Source organism: Pavona decussata, unplaced genomic scaffold, assembly GCF_977016875.1.
Source record: "Pavona decussata unplaced genomic scaffold, jaPavDecu1.1 SCAFFOLD_64, whole genome shotgun sequence".
NCBI classification, from domain to species: Eukaryota; Metazoa; Cnidaria; class Anthozoa; order Scleractinia; family Agariciidae; genus Pavona; species Pavona decussata.
In genome coordinates, this window is record NW_028145484.1 from 5,568,755 (window position 1) to 5,589,705 (window position 20,951).

The window sequence follows — 20,951 nt, forward strand, 5'->3', positions numbered from 1 at the left end:
ATCAGCTGTGTTTAATTTGTTGACGACTCCAAACGCTCTGTCCCAGTATGCCAGTCTAACTATTGAACAAACCTTACAGGTGCATTCACAATACATCTGTTCTCCGTTTACCCTCGTTTCAAACACATGACATCTTTCATAACCCGTTTACACACTGTTGTTCTGTATTTGCCTTTTCATAACAGCTGTAATCACGAAAATCACGTGAAGGTCCACCATACCAAATAAACCATGCTGTTGTATCAGTTATCTATAACCGAGGATACCAAGAACGAGACTGCATAGAGCAAGCAAAAGATGGAGCTGATGTTTCGCGTCGTTGTGTCACTGAACCTCATTGCTCTTGTTTTGGGGCATGGGCGACTTATCGATCCAGCCAGCCGAAACTCCGCTTGGCGGTACGGATTTAAGACACCGCGCCAGGACACCGATAACGAGCTGAACTGTGGCGGGTTCAGCGTGCAGTGGGAGACCAACAAAGGCAAGTGTGGTGTGTGTGGAGATCCGCACCATTTTAAACCAGGCAAGGCTCTGTACACACACCCAGGCAGATACGCTACCGGCACCATAACTAAGACGTACAGAGAAGGCCAAGAGATCGATGTTCTTGTAGACGTCACGTCCAACCATCAGGGCCAGTTCACATTCAGTGTGGGTAAGATAGGGACCCCTCCCATTACACAAGAGAAACTGACGTATGTGCTGAGACAGCCTAATGGAGATCCCAAGTGGGTCATCGACTCAAAGAAAAATAAGGTGTTCAAGATTAGGCTCAAGCTCCCCAGGGGTCTAACATGTGATCACTGCGTGATGCAGTGGTGGTGGCGCGTGGCTAATAGCTGGGGATGCGATGGACCTGGGGACTGCGGAATGGGCAAGGGAGAGCAAGAGACCTTTGTCAACTGCGCCGATATCAGGATCACCAAAGGCGACGGAAGTGTACCCACGGAGCCCCCAACACAAGCCCCGCCTCGCACCACTCAGGCTCCCACAGAGAGACCTACCAAGCTTCCACCAACTAACGCTCCTAACCCAGGGGGGTGCAAAGCTGTAGGGGCTTACAAAGGTAACAAGGCCATGGATGACTGGTGCAAAAGAAACTGCGCCGTTGGCTACTGCCCTGGAAGCATGTGTAGGTGCCCCTAGAACTGATCGACTTAAAATAAGTTGATATCCATGATGATATTAAATAGAAAAATGACGCCTTTATGTTAGCAACACGATGATGAAGGCAATAAATGCAATCTTAAAGTATAGAAAAGTTTTTTCTTTTATGTACTCAGTTACGTTCGACAAGTCTCATAACTGAAAACGTTTGAACTAATTCATGACCAGGGGCGGATCCACAAAATCCAACAAGAGGGGGCAGGATAAATTGTGGCGAGATCAAAAGCCCTGCCCCCCCCCCCCCCCCCCAACCGGCGGGCCCTCATCTACCCCAATAAAATGATTCACATTCGTGGACTTCTGCTTTATAGCAATTCCGGTGCAAACATTTGTGACCAAAAGTAAAGGCTTCGGAAGACAGACTTTAAGAGGATTTTTTTTTGAAACGATTGAGTGGATAATACCACTAGAAAGCCGGTTATCAAAACAAAAACTGATTAAAACACAAGAAAAATGGGGGGCCACAGCTTCCTCGCCCCCCCCCCCCCCCTCTCAATTCGCCCCTGAATTGATCACCACATTTTGAGATATATAACACACTATTCACTCATTCATTCCAGATTGATTCTTACATGCTCCTGTAACTTCACTCAAATTCACCAGAAGTTGCCTGGCTAGTTCAGTCGGTTACGGCCCTTGAAATGGGGCTGAAATGGAGACTTAACGCAATGCTACTTGAAAAGTGAATTCACTTTATTTTACACGACTTTGCGGCTATTTCATAAACCCTCTTTCAATTTGTCTAACGTGGCCAACCTAACAAGGAGTTGCGTTTGTACTGACGATGTTCAACTTCAGAGAAAGAAAGAAGGATTCACCGATGTAGTTCACGTTCTCCATGAAACCTTAAATTTGGTTTGACTAGAAGTAATATGTTACCTTACAATCGAATTGATAGTTTTATACTCGCTTTATCGATTGGTTCTTTTAATATTTACGCATAAATTTTCTCTTCAGGCAATTTTCAGTTCGTGGTCAATATACTTAAGGTTATCAAAGTACAGAGAGACAACACATTTACCTTTTCCTGAGATTTTAATGGGATGTTTTTAAAACTTGTGGGTGGGTGATGTGAATGATTTCCCTTGAAATATCCCCCCAATAACATACTTTTAGATACAAATAAGTTACAAATACAAATATATATTCAAGCGAAGTTTTGTCGTGAACAATATACAGTTCAAAGATTTGTCCTTATAAGGTCAAACCTCGGAAAAAAAGAAAACAAGATATTGAAGGTTGACTTTTTAAAGAAACTTAACCGCAGGTTAATGGGATGTTTTTGAAACTTGTGGGTGGGTGATGTGTGATGATTTCCCTTGAAATATCCCCGCAATAACATACTTTTAAATAAAAATAAGTTACCAATACAAATATATATTCAAGTGAAGTAATGTCGTGAACAATATACAGTTCAAAGATTTGTCCTTATAAGGTCAAACCTCGGAAAAAATAAAACAAGATATTGAAGGTTGACTTTTTAAAGAAACTTAACCGCAGGTAAGTTTGAAGAATGGAACAAGGCCGTCTTGTTCGCCTTTCAGTCAGTTTTTGTTGCACGATATGTGCACACCAGTTGCTTTGTCATGCTAACGTCTGATTGATTTTTTGTCTCATTGATCTCATCCTCACAAGCAGTGTCTCAAATAAATATGATATCTCAGTATACAGTGGCACAGTGAGTGGAATATTGCATCTGGTTTGACTTTACTAAATTAGGCTCACTTAAAAAATTTTTCTCTTCTGTAAGATAAAAAAAAAGACTTTTTTTGAAAAATGATTTCCGCCGGTAGGTGTGAGAGGAAAGAAACTTCTGCGCTAATATAATATTAACACGACATAAGTTTCTGTCTACCATTGACATCTACAGTGACACAGCGAGTGGAATATTTTTATATTGCATCTGGTTTGACTTTACTAAATTAGGCTCATTTAAAAATTGTTCTCTTCTGTAAGTTAAAAAAAAAAAAAAAATTTGGAAAAATGATTTCCGCCGGTAGGTGTGAGAGGAAAGAAACTTCTGCGCTAATATAATATTAACACGACATAAGTTTCTGTCTACCATTGACATCTACAGTGACACAGCGAGTGGAATATTTTTATATTGCATCTAGTTTGACTTTACTAAATTAGGCTCATTTAAAAATTGTTCTCTTCTGTAAGTTAAAAAAAAAAAAAAAAATTTGGAAAAATGATTTCCGCCGGTAGGTGTGAGAGGAAAGAAACTTCTGCGCTTGTATAATATTAACACAACGTCAGTTCCTGTCTACTATTGACGCATTCACGCCCGGTGTGGCAAAAAAGCATATAAATGTTATTTGTTCATCTATTGGCCACATTCAACTGCTCGGTCTTCAACAAATCACAGCGCCCTCACCTTTTGTCTCAAGCAACACAGCTGTTTAAACCGACCAGAGCAGAGATCTTTAGGTTAAGTGTACATGCCCAATTTGATCAATACAATAAACGATTCAAGGAGCTCTGAAGTTCATTTATACGTTTCTATCAAAGGAGGAACGCCGCGGGCCGAAAAGAGAGAGCATGGCAAACTGGAAAGGAATAGTAAGAGGTTTTGTGGCTGTGAATATGATCGCCTTGGTTCTCGGTCATGGAATGATGCTTGATCCTGCCAGCAGAAACTCCGCTTGGCGATTTTTCCCAAATCGACCGAGACAGTACACAGATAACGAGCTAAACTGTGGAGGATTCAGCGTACAGTGGAACCAGAACAGGGGAAAATGCGGGGTTTGTGGAGATGCCTACCACGACAGAAACCCCAAGTACGTCTACCCGGGCAAGTTCGCAAAGGACGTCTTCATCACCAAGACTTACAAAGAAGGTGAAACCATCCAAGTTACAATTAAGATCACCTCAAACCATCAGGGATTCTTTCGATTCAGCGTGGGCAAAGTAATGAGCCGTCCAATCACACAGCAGCAACTGACGTATGTTCTCTTGCAGCCTGACGGCTCCAACACTTGGCAGCTACATTCATCCACAAATGGAAATTTCCAAATCAGACTTGTCCTTCCCAGAGGCCTAACATGTGATCACTGTGTTTTGCAATGGTGGTGGACCGTTGGAAACAACTGGGGCTGCGATGACAATGGGAACTGCGGAACTGGGAAAGGAAAGAAACAAGAAACCTTTGTGAACTGCGCAGATATTAAGATCACACCTTCAGGTGGACCGGCGCCGGGAACAGTGGCTCCTGGCTCAGAGAGACCCCCCACCCAAGGGCCCCAGACTCAAGCGCCAACACCTCCCCCAACAACTAAGGCCCCTTCTGGTGTGTGTAAAGCTACAGGATTGTATAAAAATAATTCCGGGATGGACAAATGGTGCGCCGTTAATTGTGCGGCGGGTTATTGTCCTGCTTCCCACTGCATTTGCGTTTAGAATAGCAGTGACTGAAGAACATTATACGCTAAGAAGTTATCCTAATTAAATTATATGATCTGATGATCCAATGTAAACTGACCTGCAATCTGAACCTCGTTAGTGAACCAAACTGAAGCAGTGTATTAGAAGTGTTTTTATCGCTAGATTCCAAGTAGATTGTGACCTTTTCGACGAATTTAAGAGAATTGAGTCAACAGTTCTGGTAATGTTAAAGGAAGACAGAACATTTTTAGCTCTGTACTAATAGCATAGGATATCGAACGAGCAGTTACTCTTCCCGGTAGATGATAATTCAATAAAGTGGATGAAGTTCAATGACTTTCGGCATTTCTCTGGAACGAATGATAGAGTGAAGGAATGAACAAAACAATGAACGAACAAACTCCTGAATGAACGAACGAAGGAACGAGCGAATGAACGAATGAGCGAACGAATCATGAATGAATGAACGAACGAACGAACGAACGAACGAACGAATGAATAAACGAACGAACGAACGAACAAACGAACGAGCAAATTAATTAATGAATGAACGAACAAACGAACGAACAAGCGAATGAATTAATGAATGAACGAACTAACGAATGAATGAGCGAGCAAGCGAGCGCATGAATGAATGAATGAATGAATGAATGAATGAATGAATGAATGAATGAATGAATGAATGAATGAATGAATGAATGAATGATAGGAGAAAATAGACGGTACTTACGTTGTTTAGGGACCTATTTTGTTTTTGGACTAAATAAAATCATCTTCAATATCCCGCCTGATATCCGGCAGAGGTACTCGAAGAAGACCCACTTTTCACCACATATAAGCTGAAGTTAGTCACATTATAAATCTATAAGGTATACAACGATGCGGCACCGTCGTGTATGAAAGAAAAACATTATCAACAGACAGGTTACTAAGTATAATTAACGGAGTTACCACTAACTTGTTGTGCCAAGCTTAAAAAAATACTGCATGAGAAATTCAGTTGCATACTGCGGATCCGTTGCTTGGAACGCTTTAACGCCAAAATGTTAACAGCACAGGTGAATATGTATGAAAAGTTCGAGGAACGCACACACTGAAAAACCTCGACATCAGCGTTAAATCCAATCAAACATTTCGAGACAAGGGTGACATTTTTATCGTCTACTAGACTATAAGTATTATTAGTCTATATAGTATTTATTAGTATTAGGTTAGTGTTAGACTATTATATTATATATTAGTTTTAAACTCATCGTGCAGAAATAAAAGTTATGGACTGGTAAGGTTTGTTCGCTGGAGATTTTCATTCGTTCATTCATTTTCATGTGTTTGTACAGCCTGTTTTTACAGGTGACATTCTGCTGGCGACTTTCCTATTCATGGGGACTATTGAGTTGTGTCATCAGCCGGATTTAGAAAAATCGGATGGCGGATTTTCATTGCTACGATCGTTTTGTTGGCAAAAAAGGAGGAAAGCTTTGCGCACAGCCCAATACATTACTTACACATGCACAATGCATTCAGACTAACTCTCTTCCAAACACAGCGAGCGTGAATAGAGTTTGAGTAACAAAATGTTTACATAATTAATGTAGGGGGTTGTACGGAAATCTTGCCAGAAAGAAAACGGCTTGTAGCTGAACTCGAATCGACTTTAAACGTTAATCTGATAAAAAGTAATATGATAAGAGGAAACTCTGCAAGTACTAAACTTTATTATAATATAGCTATCATAAATTTTTGCTTCTTCGTTGAAAGTCGGTCAAAGTCCTTCATTCAACCATTTTCGATTATAACGATCTCTTGAATTCTAATTCGAGATTAACAAAGATAATAAAATACTTATGCTATTACTGCACATCACTCCCTAATGAAAGAAATTTTTTACGTGCATTTACAGTGGGTTGCAGGACAGTAATTCAATGCACAGTTCTCAACACACCATTTATCCATCGCCGGCTGCCCTTTCCAGGCCCCAGTCGCTTTACATCCTGCTCCCGGCGGTGCTTGAGTGCTTGGTTTCCCTGTGACGGGCTTCCCTGGGCAAGGTGCCTTAGTGGTGGGCCTTTCTGAAGGAGGTGCCTTTGTGGTGGGCCTTTCCGTCGAAGGTGCTTGCGTGGAAGGCTTCTCTGTGGAAATTGGGCCTGGAGCTCCCGTTGCTGGTGCTGGGCCTCCTGTGGACGTGATCTTGATATCTGCGCAGTTCACAAAGGTTTCTTGCTCCTTTCCCAATCCGACTCCGCAGTTTCCGTTATCATCACAGCCCCAATTGTTTCCAACGGTCCACCACCATTGCAACACGCAATGATCACATGTCAAGCCTTTAGGAAGGTCAAGTTTAATGTGGTACTCTCCGTTCTCGGACGAGTGAAGCTGCCAAGTGTTGGAGCCATCGGGTTGTAACAGAACATGGTCCAGTTGATTTTGAGTGATCGGACGATTTACGAGCTTGCCCACGCTGAATCGGAAGAATCCCTGATGGTTTGAAGTGATCTTGATTGTAACTTGGATGGTTTCACCTTCTTTGTAAGTCTTGGTGATGAAGCCGTCCTTTGCGTACTCGCCCGGGTAGACATACTTAGGATTTGCGATGTGGTAAGCGTCGCCACAAACTCCGCATTTTCCTTTGTTCTGGTTCCATTGAACACTGAATCCTCCACAGTTTAGCTCGTTATCTGTCCACTGCTTCGGGCGATCAGGAAAATATCGCCATGCAGAGTTTCTGCTCGCAGGATCAAGCATCATTCCATGACCAAGAACCAAAGCGATAATGTTGAGGGCTACGAATAGTCGGGTAATTTCTTTGGCCGTCATGTTTTACGCTTTCTTCCTCGTCTACGAACGTAGGTGCTCTGTACCGGGTTAGCACAACACAGAATGAACCTTCAGAGTTAACCTCGTGGTTTTTTATAAAGTCTCAAGTCTCAAAGGGCTCAAGAAGCTTGTACACCTAAATAAATACCACCTGTTGGCATCTGTTTTGTAAGTCAATAGTAAACGCTCTTGAAGGTATTGGTTTATGGCAATGCTCTTTGTTCGAACAACAGAACACGAACAAGCAAACAAAAGCGCTGGTATAACGGATAAAAGGTTTCTTTTTACCTCAAAAGATGAGGCAATTTGTCGCTTTTAATGAGCAACATAATTCTTCTAATTCCGTGGTGACAGCATGCACACTTCACTTGATAATCCAACCAAACCCCCAATACAGTTGCACTGGCAGTTTGTAACACCAAATGGAATACCTGTCTGTAACATACTCAACGAACATATTCCTAACATTGTTCCTTACTGTATGCTTAGGTGTTCTTCTCGAATAAGAATGCCAAATAAGAATTATAAATAAGTTTGAAATACGAGCGAATCAACAAAGAATCGAAGACCACGACTAAATTGATTGCTTATTGTTCTTTATCTTGTTTGTTCGCCAGTCACAGCCAAATCTCGCCCATTGCTATTTGAAATACTCGACGGCGGAATTAACTACCAACGCTAAGTCTCATTCTTCTCTTCACGTTTTGACTCGATGTGCTATATATCCTTGGCGTCTTCTCAGGACTGAATAAAGACCTCTCCAGGTGACATTGTTTCTAAAAAAAAAAAACTTCTGAAGCGTTTTTGGGCCCGAAAAGTATTCATTTTTTCAATAGTTTTTTATTCAACCGATTGCTGGTAGCTTTTCGTCCAAACTTGCTCGATGTGTGTTCTTAATTTGTGTGAAAGCCTTCAACGTTTTCGCTTCCAAAATAATCAAAAATCGAATCTCTGGTCATGAACTTTGTGTACGCAAAATAGGTTCTCGGAAGATTTAAGAATCGCAAGCCAGACATCTTAAGGACCGTTTTGGTAGTACAGGTTTTAAAGTTCCAGATGCAAATGAGTGCAGTATGCTCCTTTCTATTGTGGAGACATTTTTTTAAGAGGGGAGGGGTAGGTAAAACTAAAGGAGCTGAATCTTATTACCATTTGTGAAAAAGGAACTTTGTTAATTTAGTGTGAAATTTAACCTGCTCTTCTTTTCTTTTCCTTAATATCTTTTCGAGAGAATCATTTCAAAAAAAATGCAAATGAGTTCTACACAAGAAAAAAATAAATAAACAAATAAGTAAAAAATAGACGTATATAATTCCTGCTCCCCCTACCTCTCCTCTCCTGAAAAAAAAAGGATAATTCGTTATGTCTGACGGAGTACGTGACCAAGTACATTATCTAACGCTGACAATTTGCATACCTGTTGTATAGAATGTAAACTGAAAGGACTTCTCTTTCACAGCTGAACAAATAATACTGATCGTTCGAGATTTAGACTGAAAAGAGTGTAGTGTAAATAAGGCTTATTGTCTTTCAGGATTTCGCGCCGATATTTGCGCAGCTGGAGAAATGAATAGTGTTTGCTTAACAACAGCAACTGACGTGTAAAAAGGGGCAGTACACTGACTCTACACTTGCGTAAGACAACGTGGTCAATTTATTCTTGTTTTCCGTTGTCGGGTTCAACCAACGATACGAAGCCCGAAAGACGGTACAAGGGGATTGATCAGGGTAGCTTTTTTTCCGGTATGAGACGAAAACTTCATATTAAACACGTTTACAAAAACGGCCGTTTTTATTACGTTTAAAGTTGTATTAAAGGCTAGACATCTTGATTCGAAAACAGAACTGTTGAAAACGGACTGGCCTTTAGAACGTAAGTCCTGGCCTTTAGAACGTAAGTCGCTTCAAAATACACGTTTTTGTGGTGAACAGGTGAAAACGAACACCATTTGAAAGCACTAACTCCGTATTCAGTTGATTTAATGCGAATAATAAGCGAACTGAACAACAAGGTAGGAGTTTTTACTCTTGTACACAGGCTAGCGAGGTTAGTTTATTTATAAACGTATTTATCGCAAGTAAACGGCCACATTTGTACATGTGCATGCAGACATAATTTCCTTGCACATTCACGTCGCACCCCGAGGCAAAGAGCTGAACTGAATGAGGACATCCTCTTCCCCAGTCATCCCCACAATCGAATATGACGTCACCCGTTGAGAAGATCAGCGTGTTCTGCCCCAAGCCTCGAACAAAAAGCCCGGCTCGCTCGATAAACGCGTTGAGACCTCGGAACGACGCTGTGAAATTGCAACGACATCGACCCAGTAGTTTTTGGAAAATATTGCGAAAATTTGATTATGATTTTTTATTCGACAAAACATTACCATTCGGATATTTTTGTAGTTGAACGTTTTAAAAACAAAAAGCACAGTACCAAGATAGTTATAACATGTTTAATCATCCAAGACAAAAGTTACAAATACTAGTCAATTGTTTTAGTTAGAAGGAAGCTGAGTACACGTAAGTTTCTTATCTTTTCGAGACACGGATATTTGTAGTAGTAGTATTTTGTAGTTTGTAGTACTACTACTCCATTCTTCACACCATAATCACGCGACTGTCCATTTCAAGTACACCTGTTCTCCAGTATGCTATATTGCCCCCCCATGTTATATGATCACGTGATTGTCTTTTCTTAACTACACTTGCACATGTGACTGGGACAGTAACCTTTCCCACAATTCACCACGCACCACTTGTCCATAGCAGCGTTTCCGGCCCAGGCACCTACTGCCTTGCAACTGCCGGGATTTGGAGCATCTGTGGGGAAAGGTGTGGTAGTCATGCCTGGTTTTGTAGGGGGAGGAGGTTGTTGTGTGGGTGGGAGGGGTGGATCTGTTACCACGGAGCCATCACTAGTGGTGATTCTGATGTCGGCGCAGTTTACGAAGGTCTCTTGTTTCTTTCCGTGTCCTACCCCGCATCCGTCGTCATCACAGCCCCAGTTGTTTCCCACCGTCCACCACCACTGCATCACGCAGTGATCACATGTCAGGCCCTTTGGAAGACGCAGTTTGATCTTGAAAACGTCATTTCCGGAGGTGGTTATTTTCCATTTTTCCTGGCCATTGGGTTGCTTCAGAACATGCGTCAGTTTTGCCTGCGTGATGGGAGGTGCGCCAAGCTTTCCCACACGAAACACGAAGAAACCCTGATGGTTGGAAGTAATATCTACCAGCACTTCGATCTCCTGTCCTTCCCTGTAGGTCTTGGTGATCAGCTTATTTTTAGCGTATTTCCCTGGGTAGATATGCGGCTGATTCTTCTCGTGATATGGATCCCCGCACACTCCACATTTTCCTTTATTGGTGCTCCACTGGACGTTAAAACCTCCGCAGTTCAACTCGTTATCTGTGTAGTGGGGAGGGTTTGGAAAACCGTATCTCCACGCTGCGTTGCGACTCGCCGGATCAATAAGTCGGCCATGACCGATCACTAGAGCAACTAAACCGAGACTCACGACAACACTGAGCTCTGCGCCCAACGACATGATGGAGTACCCTTGTAACAAGAAGATGCTGAGGTCCAAAAAATGGCTTTTTAACATTTGTTCTCTATGATAAACGACGGATTTGTTCAGCTGAATTTGTTTACGGTTGCCTCTGAAGGCATGAAAACTGACAACGTTTTCGTTGTGGGTTTGTTGTGTTGAATTTCACCTGCCGAACTCTGCACCGTACTTTAAACAAAGTGTGATACTCCGGGATATTTTGTTGTCATAAATAATTATGTAGCTGCTAAAGTGTTGAAAGCTGTTGAACAGCTGAACAACTGACCATCTCAACGCTCATTGAAAGTCTCAAACCGAAAAGGAAGACTTCATTTCAATAGAAAAATTGCGTTTGTTTTCTGATCCCAGCAAACGTTGTCCAATGAGAATACGGATACACCCCTCGCATCTGAGGGCACTAGTCGATTGCGAGGTTTTATTATGCAATGCATGGAGCCACCAATAACACTGCCAATTCCTTGCTATAAGTTCGAACCAATCAATTTTCCTGCTTTTTCTATTGCTTTGCTCTTTGCCTCTCATTTAAATTTCTCTAGTAGTTTCATGTTTCACACAACCTTCATGAAGCAATAAAAAATACACAAACCATCACATCTTTGAAGGTGTGTAGAGTACGGGGTGGGGAGGGTGGGGAGGGTGGGGAGGGGGAGAAGCTAGACAAGCATCAAAGAAAACTATCCAAAGTTGCGCTACTGAGGATTGAGGAAAGAACTGGAACCTAGATGCGTGTACACAAATTACAACAAGGAAAAAATCGGGTGAAAATGTCCTTTAATAGCCTCCAACAAAGAAATGTTGCACACTATGCGGTTTATACATACAACTCAATCAAGTGAATAACTAACGTTCAACGACTAAAATATTAACCGCTGGTTAATAATATCGCAGAGTACCCTCAGTTTCCTAACAGACGCATATATTACTAGGGCAGTAACCGCTGCCACATGATCGCTGACACCAGTTATCCATGGACTCATTCCCCTGCCAATGGCCAATAGCCTTACATTTACTGGGGTTAGGTGCATCTGTAGCAGGGGCCCTTGTCGTAGGGCGCGTTGTCGGAGGAGGGAAACGTGTCGGAGGAATGCTTCCATCGTTCTTGGTGATGGCGACATCCGCACAGTTAACAAACGTCTCCTGTTTTTGATTCCCACCCAGGCTGCAATCGTTTGGGTTGGTGCAGCCCCAGTTGTTTCCAGTCCTCCACCACCATCGAAGGACACAGTGGGCGCAGGTTAGGCCAGCGGGTAACTTGAGCTTGATTTTGAAAACATCGTTTCCAGAGCCTACAAGAAAACAGTAAAGATATCAATAGATCAACGTTTTGAATTACGTTCCTCGGTTTTTTGCGGAATAGCAATGGTCATGAATTGTTTTCCTTTGATCTCGGGTACTTTTAAGATTAAAAGAGTGAAGTGTTTTTAACTTGACTCAGTTGAAAGCAATAGTTTCCTTTACGCTGTGTTTGCTTAGCTCTAAGTTATTTGTACCTTTAGGTAGCTTCCAGTGATCTGAGCCATCTGGTCGCTTTAGCTGATAAACCAGTTTCTCCTCGTTTAAGGGCGGGGCATCCAGTTCTCCGATCCTGAAGAAAAATGTGCCCATGTGATTGGACGTGATCTCGATCAACACCTCGATCTCCTGGCCCTCTCTGTAGGTCTTGGTGATGATATTGTTGGCATATTTTCCAGGGTAAATATGGAGCTGGTTCTTCTCGTGATACGGGTCCCCGCACACCCCACACTTCCCACGGTTGGTTTTCCACTGGACGTTAAAACCTCCACAGTTCAGCTCGTTGTCTGTGTAGTGCGGAGGGTTTGGAAAGCCGAACCGCCAAGCGGAGTTTCGACTGGGTGGATCGATCATTCGACCATGGCCCAAGATTAAGGAAATTAAACTTAGGGCAACAAGAATCTGGAAGAGCTCTTTGTATGCCATGGCTTGTTAAAACAAGATTATAGCTCTACAGTTTCTGAGGGGTTTTAAGCTGAACAATGACCTCATGTAAACAGATCGTGGCTTGGTGCTATTTTATTCAAACATTTCGGACAGAGTTTTGGCGTCTTGTTAGTACCATATGTCGATGTTATGTGTTTATTTAGAGTTGTGAAACTGTTGTCAGTTTTTAAAATAAACAAGCAGCTCTTCCGCCATATATAACCACCTCAGCTGTGCCGTATGGCATGCACTTGTCACGTGCTTGGCATGCGTCAGTCGCGACACATATAGATCACGTCGTTGACTATGTCGAGCTGTGCTCTTGGCCAGCGCATTAACTAGGGTGGGGAGAGGGGGCACTCTACAGTAGTATAAAACACTTGTAACTTAAATGAAGTTCATTAACCCCTATTCCCTGCGTTCTGGGGGATTTTCCATAATTCTTTCAATGACTTTTAAAATCGCTCTGTTCACACGGCTCGCTGAATGCTCCACACGTGAACAGCTCTTTCCGCGATAATCGTCCGAAACACAAGGAAAGATTGCTTTCACTATGCAACTGGTCCCTGGCGGATAAAATGTGTGACTCCGTACAAATTTAAATATCCCACAAAACAGGCTTCTTACAAATAAAATACCTCAATCTGACAAATAATATGTTGCTTTGTACCCAACTGGAAGCACTGACAATATTATCAGAAGAACAAAAACAATTATTCTCTTGTTTTTCCTGTTTCTACACGGGACACTTGACAAGTGTATATGTAATGATATCTTGGTTTAAGGAGCAAGGAAATGTTAGTAAGGAGCTCTGGTTCTTTAAAACGAAATCTGGTTGCTGTACACACAAGGACAAAAAGAAGTGATCAGTGTGAAAACTGCTTCGACGCAGAGGTGAAAAGAAAATTGAATTTATTTATATCTATTTCATTTTGATATTAGGTGTGTTTACACTGCATCGGACAGAGATAGTGATCATAAAAAAAATAAATATGACAAAAAACATGCCCCATGATTGCACCAGCGTCCATAATAACATTTTTTTTCAGTCGTAAATAAAAGATCATAATTAAATCTAAGTCAATTGAAAGGCTAAAATACAAATATAATTTAAATATTTCATTTTTGCTTTGATCTCTTTCGCCTTCTCGGCAATATATACTCTTCTCTTTCTTCTTTCCTTGGGTCTCAGGCCTGTGATCACACCATCGTAATCTCCGTAAAACGAAAACTGCCACATAACGAAACAGTCTTTCACGAATCAGCTCCATCGCTTTTCGTCTCCATGGCAGATCGCAATTTTTCTATCATTTCTTTGTTTTCAAAAACTTCCGCATTTTTCAGCGGAGTGAAGCCATACAGATCGCGTACATTTAAATCAACACCGCAATCTAACAGGAACTTCACCGTGTTCATGTTATTGCGACAGACAGCCTGAAAATAAAATAGAAAAAGCTTTATCAGCAAAACAAAGCAATAACACAGCAAGATGGCAACTGATGTTAAATCTGGAGCAGTTACAAAGGGCAACATTTATTAGAGCGCGTGGAAAAATCCGGCCCAGCGTAATAGAGAGAGTAAGTCCAAAAGGACAACTCTCCATCCAAAATGTACGACAACTACAAAAAGTCTATTAAACAAAAACTATTGTGGTCAACCAACTTAATGTTTCACGAGAAACTCCATGATCAAACTTGCTATCTCATTGCCTGATAACAAACACAAAAAAAGTTTCAACTATTTACCACGGTACTTAGGAAAAGCTTCTTGTCTATTTTGTTTCTAGATCTTTCTTAACTTTTCGATATATATATATTTTTTCCTTTTCTTCGCTTTCTTCTGTGACTGAACTCGCTGAACTCACCACATGCAGTGCTGTTCGCCGATCATAATCTCCAATATTGAAATCAACTCCGGCCAAGTACCACGCCCGCAATACATCAACCTTATCATCAGCGGCAAGGGCGCACATTTCCAGGGCTGTATCCACGGTCGTGGGCCCCAGATGAGCTCCAAACTCTCTGAGTAGCAAGATAGCCTCTTCGTTAGCGCTGCGAATAGCGTCATGTAAAGGGGTTTGTCCGTGACTATCAACAACGTGCGGTGAAGCACCTTTGGCCAGTAAATGACGTATGACTGTAAGCTGACCCTCAAGACAGGCCACGTGTAACGGCGTACGCCCATCATGACTGGTGGCTGCATTCAACACTCCGCCCTGTGACAAGAACGAACGGCAACATTCTTATGGTGTGGATATTCACCGTGCAACAGCACGTGAGGAATGATGTATCATATTGAGAGGAATTCTAAAAAAAAAAGTCACAAGCAGACCTGGCTCGGAGGTACAAATGGTGAATTAGAGAATTGACCCTGTAGTGAAAGCTTAAGTGCTGAGGTGAACCCTCAGCAGAAACTGAGCATTTGACCTAGGAAGGAAATGGAAAAACACACGAGGCAAAGAAAAAATCTCTTAGACCTGCAATGGAAATCGAACCTAGATTGACCTCTGATCACGTGACTGAGCGTTACTCTATCTCTGGCTATGAAGTAACTGAGATAAACACACTGGAAATAAATTGTCGGGGTGAGTATTTTTGCGGCAGAAAATTTCCCATGAAGCGCCTTAGAACTTTTGTATAAGGCGCCATATAAATATTATTATTATTATTATTATTATTATTATTATTATTATTATTATTATTATTATTATTATTATTATTATAAGTCACCTGGCGGCGCAACTCTTCCATAGCATCAATGTCGCCTCTTCCTGCAGCATGACACATCAACACTGGAAACAAAGCTTGCTTGATAAATCTCACTTCCTGTCACGGAGAAATACGTATTAGTATTTCTGCCCCTTTAAATACGTATTTCTGGCCCTTTATACAACATTTCCTTAAGGTAACAAATTCTGTGTACTGTTTACAGTTATGTCGAATCACAGCTTTGTGATTTTCTCTTAGCTTCACCATCAAGTGCTTAAGTATTTTTACCTCAGTAGAACCAACTTTGAAATGGGAAGCTACTGCATCAATCAGTTCATTGTCGCGCACAGAGAACTGATGCATTTTCTCATCTTTGTACAATGTTAACTCTCCACGCAGATTTGTCCTCATCATCTGAAATTCAAATGGTCAGTTTCACTTTTTGGTAAAAAAATAAATTATCAGGTCTCCTGTTGAGGGTGGGATATATTAAAGAGGTGAAGTTACAACGTTTCAAGATTCTTGTCAGCTAGACATTACAATTAATGACTGTTTTTGCTAGAATTTCAGATACGATACGATGCAAAAGGTACTTTGTTGTTAAAGGTTACCAAGTGGCTTGAAAGTACTTCAACCAGAATTTGTAGGCTACATGGTTGTACAGTGAAATAGGCCATTTTTGAATTGCTTTGAGCCTCATCATGAAAGCAAGGCTAAGCGCAAAGCATTTGACGTGAAAATTAGTTTAATTTGCTTTTGAATGAAAACTACTTTTCATAATAAAGGCTTTGTACTTAGTCTCACTTTCATAGTGAGGTTCAGAGGACTTGGAAAAGACCTGTTAATCAAAATGAACTTATGAAATATGGCAGAAATTGCTAAAGTCTGACCTTCTTCTTGTCTTCAAGTGTAAGCTCGTTGTGCCCAAGCACATAGGAAAGTTTAGTTAATGCTGCCTCAACAGTCATGTCATTCCCTGATATCACACCAGCGTCAACCAGTACCTAACAAGGGTACAAAGAAAAGGTCCTGCATTAAAAGTCTGTTTCCCAACCTAGTGATATATTATCAAGTTTGTACAATGAGGATACCATTAGAGGAAATACCACTCCCCTAACTGAGCACTTATGTCCAGAAATGCAGCTAACCCTGAATTTGAGTATAAAGACAGACCTTTCTGTCATTTTCACATGACTTATGTTCCACAGAATTATTTGTGTTTTAGAAAGAATTTAGGGAGGGACACCTTGTGATGACTATCATACAGTTTATGCATCTCATTAGCGTGTATTTCTGGACATATATCCAACCGAGCTAGAAAACACACTGTGCATGTTTGCTATATCATAAAATGACAATTGCGTTTAAGCTTGGCAACTGTATTCTGAAAAGTTGACAAAACACAAACAAACAAAACAAAACAATTTACAACAGGAAAATGTAAATTTAAAGTATCGTACCCTTCCTGTTGCATAATCATCAACAACATGGCCATATAAACACTGAGTGCAATTCACAATGACCACTCCTCTCTTGGCTGCAGCTCGTATCTCCTCCAGCAGGTCTTCTCGTGAATCAGGACCATTACCAGCACCATATGTCTCTAGCACTACTCCCTCAATAGGGGGCTCCAAGAAGGCACGCACCTAAGGAAGGGAGGGGAGGGGGGATGTTAATGACAAATGGCCACTGAATCAATTTTATCCAAATGGACCCTATTGGATGTAAGTAACCCTGATAAGGAAACAGAACTGTATGAGACAAAGTTGTATCATTGTTATTTGAAACAACCATTTGCAGTGCCAGCAACATCTAAATTACAAACAGCTACTAGATGGAGAGTAAAAAAAATCTGGCTACTTGGAGTTTGGACATGACCAAAAGAATCAGACATGAGCCAGGCCTTTCTTTCTTATGACCAGTTACTTGGATAGTTCAAACTGTTTCATGACAGCCCTGCATCTCTGAAATGGATCATCCTTGTTGTGTTCTAAGTAAGACTTGGAGAAAGCAATGCAAGAAGTGGAACATGATATTACTGAGAATTGCAACTGGCTGGAGCAAGGATGACCAGTTGTGCTGGAAGATTTGAACACAAGGACTACTACATAAATAACACAAGACTTGACTCTTGAACCTCCACATTTCAATTCACTGCCTCAGAGTGAGCAGTCAGCAATGAGCCAAATTATCAATAACAAGTAGATTGAGATGAGTTTTGGAACATTCCAAACATGAATGTATCCTGGAATATGCATCATGTTGTCAGACATTGGGCTCAGTTATGCTTGGAATCAAAGTGCAGTTTGTAACTTACAGCTTCTGCAGTAATGCCAGGGAATATTCTCAGTACTCCAATTCTTGAACTCATCTTTGTGTGCACTCTGAATTTTGTGGCTTGGTTTTCAAGGAAAAGCTCTTCCCACTCCACTACATGAAGAGTACAACCAAACAAGATTGAAAAACAAAGAAAGTTATGGGCTCAGTTTAATAAGGGAAGCTGGGGGATGGGGGGGGGGGGGGGGTGGGGGAATGAGGACAGGGATCAGAGCTGACCTTTTGGTGTAAAGCACAAGAAACCAAACCTCCCTCATTACCCCTTGCTAAACACAGTCAGCCATACCTTCAATGCCTGCTTCCACAGTGGCTAATGGAGGACAGTTTGGAGAATCAAAAGCACCAAACCTGCGAGCATCTACCTTCAATGCACGGTTTCCTCTGTAAAGTTTTCCATGGAAGAATAACGTCACCTAATAAGTGAAATAAATGATGAAAATCATGTTTCAGAGTGCCATGCACAATTTAAAGGTACCAGTAATGAACAACAAAATACAATGAATTTGTTACCTCAGGAATAACATAATGACCAGCAATCATGATCGCACCTAACAGATTTTGCCTTCCATCATTGAGATGATCACTGAGGGCATACTAAACAAACAGTTAAAATAAAAAGTTAGTCAATTTGCTAGAAATAAGAAGTTGTGGCATTATTAACATTTCCATAGCCTCTTCAGTTATAAACTATCGACAGCAAATCTTTTTTTTTTCACCTGTGAGCCAGTAAAGATCACTGATTTTCCAAGGTTCTCAAACATAAATGATAAAGCAGAAGCAAGATAGGCCATGGTGTCTGTGCCATGGAGAATAACAAATCCATGATACTTTTCATAATTTTCCTCAATCTGCAGTGCTACTTTCGACCAATCATCAATGTCTTGATCCTTAGAATGGACTACCACGTCACTCTCTTCCATCTCGAGAACGTCAACAAAGACGCGCCTTCCATATTTGCTCACCCTACCAATCAATTAAGTCCTGTATGTTAGTACTTTTTAATTGCCCAATTTACTCACTATATGAATACTAATTCTTATTGACTTCAGAGTGAGCTTATCAGCCATTTTGAAAAATCAATGTAATCAATGATTGTCAAGGACATAATGCACAGTTATTATGAAAAGTGCTAGGATGAAGGACTTTATAGTCAAATAATTTATGACCTATACGTAACATTTTTTGGAACAGTTTTCAAAACTTTGTGTTGAAAGTACTGAACTGGAATTAAATTGGCTTTGGAATTGCTTTTCAACATTATGTGATTGGTCACAAACTACACACCAAGGGGAGGGTTAAAGATCGATGATGATGGTGATGATGATGACAATGACCTTACTTACGGCATAACTAATGTGTCAGATCCAATCCCTTCCTCTGGAATATCATCCAATACATTATCTTGTATGTAGTCCACATACTCAATGTCGTGCATCATTGGTAATTTCTTCATTTCTTTCAGTATATTATTCTTATCAAGATGGATTCCTGTCAACCACAAGTGAGACTGTTGAGTTTGGTTAGTGACCAAGATAAGATGTCATCATATACCGCATGCGATGATGGATCAGAGAATAAACCTGAGCCATCATTTGTGTCATTACTGTTAGCAGCACAGCATTCATTTGTATCATAATTTATACCACATGGTGAACTACAAAAACAAGCCTGTAACTGTAAAAAAAAATTGTGCTAACAGAAAATCTTGGAAAAGGGACTCTTAGAAACAGTTGCTTACATATTAATGAACCCACAACATCATGTCGCTAACAATGCACCATAAAAAAATTGTTCTCTCCTGCAGTTTTGACAACAGCTTGCAAATAGGCCATTTAACAGTTGTGTGCTTAGTGACCTGGCCTCGAATTGGAAGCGAGGCTGGGGTTGACCTTGTTTTGATACAAACCTCACTACCTTTCATATGTAAATGCAAACTTGTTAACAAAAGAACAGCGTGTTCTACATATGAAAAGCAATGAGGTTTGTATCTAAACAAGGTCAACCCCAGCCTCTCTTCCAATCCAAGGCCCTGTCACTAAGCACACAACTGTAAAATGACCTATTGGAATTACCGGTACCAAATCTTTGAATGGTGGACGCAATGTTTTTGGAAGCATAAAAACCAGCAATTTTGTGTCCAATAATTCAGTGTGCAGATATAATTTCATTGGCTGAAAAACAGTAAACATGGATTTATTCCTACTTTTATGCATTTTTATGTTCAATTATTTTTAGATCTCTCAGTGTTAGTTTATAGGTTGGGAGAATTGATCAGACATCCATGGCCAAGATCACTTTGTACATGTAAAATCAATAATCCCTTTTTATCTCCTAAAATTACGTTGCAAGTAATTACCCTGTGGATCCACCTTCCATCCCAAAGCTCCACCAGTGTACAGTAGCAGTACTTTACTGTTCACTACTTTTTCGTTTGTAATGGGATCCTCAACAGCTACTGTACCAAGCCTGTGACGCGAGGGACTCGAACAAAGATCCACCGACGATGAATAACTTGACGAACGAGATTGAAGGAAGGTTCGCGACAGCTGGTGATGGAGAAAGCCTTTATGCGCACTGGTTTTTTCTAAAGCGTCCACAGAAGCAGATGATTGCATGGTTTGTTTTCCTAAAACAGCACCGGAACTGTGTTTTGACGAAACAGTAGAGGTACCTGTTGGAATGGAGATGCCGTCATTCTCGCCCTGTTCGGGGACCGTGCCCAGGTTTTTCTTGGGGCTTGAAGGTGTCCTTTTATCAGCGTCGCTCATGATCCGTGGAGCAGATTACAAATGACTTGCATTTCCAACAGCTGATTTCCCTGTTGCCATTTTTGCTCCGAGCTCGGTAACCAAGCCGGAATCACTAACCGCGTGAGGACTAATAAAGGGGTAGGAGAGGGGCGGCTGGGGACGGAGAATACGCTACACCTTGAACGCGGTCAAACGAACTTTCGCAGTTCGTCCACTCTTCTCTTTTTAGGATCGTTTTTCTCCGCCAGATCTTCACGTTTTTGTTCAACATTTGAGAAG

The 20,951-nt window shown here is 41.2% G+C and overlaps 6 protein-coding genes across 6 annotated transcripts; 2 read left to right on the forward strand and 4 right to left on the reverse strand.

The window, feature by feature from the left end:
* The first annotated feature begins 242 nt into the window (after window positions 1-242).
* Window positions 243-1,248, forward strand: LOC146478728 (uncharacterized). Its single transcript, XM_085112331.1, has one exon. It carries the CDS (start codon window positions 298-300, stop codon window positions 1,144-1,146), a length of 849 nt encoding a protein of 282 aa, XP_084968457.1. The 5' UTR covers window positions 243-297; the 3' UTR covers window positions 1,147-1,248.
* A 2,238-nt stretch (window positions 1,249-3,486) lies between these two features.
* Window positions 3,487-4,887, forward strand: LOC146478729 (uncharacterized). The gene has a single exon (XM_085111756.1). The coding sequence runs from the start codon at window positions 3,709-3,711 to the stop codon at window positions 4,564-4,566; it is 858 nt and encodes a 285-aa protein (XP_084967882.1). The 5' UTR covers window positions 3,487-3,708; the 3' UTR covers window positions 4,567-4,887.
* Window positions 4,888-6,256: 1,369 nt separating this feature from the next.
* On the reverse strand, window positions 6,257-8,384 carry LOC146478730 (uncharacterized). Its single transcript, XM_085111758.1, has one exon. The coding sequence runs from the start codon at window positions 7,363-7,365 to the stop codon at window positions 6,436-6,438; it is 930 nt and encodes a 309-aa protein (XP_084967884.1). The 5' UTR covers window positions 7,366-8,384; the 3' UTR covers window positions 6,257-6,435.
* A 1,574-nt stretch (window positions 8,385-9,958) lies between these two features.
* Window positions 9,959-10,956, reverse strand: LOC146478731 (uncharacterized). The gene has a single exon (XM_085111759.1). The coding sequence runs from the start codon at window positions 10,916-10,918 to the stop codon at window positions 10,064-10,066; it is 855 nt and encodes a 284-aa protein (XP_084967885.1). The 5' UTR covers window positions 10,919-10,956; the 3' UTR covers window positions 9,959-10,063.
* A 748-nt stretch (window positions 10,957-11,704) lies between these two features.
* On the reverse strand, window positions 11,705-12,985 carry LOC146478732 (uncharacterized). The gene is made up of 2 exons (XM_085112333.1): window positions 12,430-12,985; window positions 11,705-12,225 (listed from the first exon to the last, which is right to left on the reverse strand). Exons 1-2 carry the CDS (start codon window positions 12,875-12,877, stop codon window positions 11,843-11,845), a joined length of 831 nt encoding a protein of 276 aa, XP_084968459.1. The 5' UTR covers window positions 12,878-12,985; the 3' UTR covers window positions 11,705-11,842.
* A 1,008-nt stretch (window positions 12,986-13,993) lies between these two features.
* On the reverse strand, window positions 13,994-20,743 carry LOC146478733 (60 kDa lysophospholipase-like). Its single transcript, XM_085112332.1, has 12 exons — window positions 20,279-20,743; window positions 19,266-19,410; window positions 18,639-18,885; window positions 18,433-18,516; window positions 18,209-18,335; window positions 17,903-18,015; window positions 17,046-17,231; window positions 16,476-16,589; window positions 15,874-15,999; window positions 15,607-15,702; window positions 14,742-15,092; window positions 13,994-14,311 (listed from the first exon to the last, which is right to left on the reverse strand). Exons 1-12 carry the CDS (start codon window positions 20,688-20,690, stop codon window positions 14,132-14,134), a joined length of 2,181 nt encoding a protein of 726 aa, XP_084968458.1. The 5' UTR covers window positions 20,691-20,743; the 3' UTR covers window positions 13,994-14,131.
* Between the last annotated feature and the right edge of the window lie 208 nt (window positions 20,744-20,951).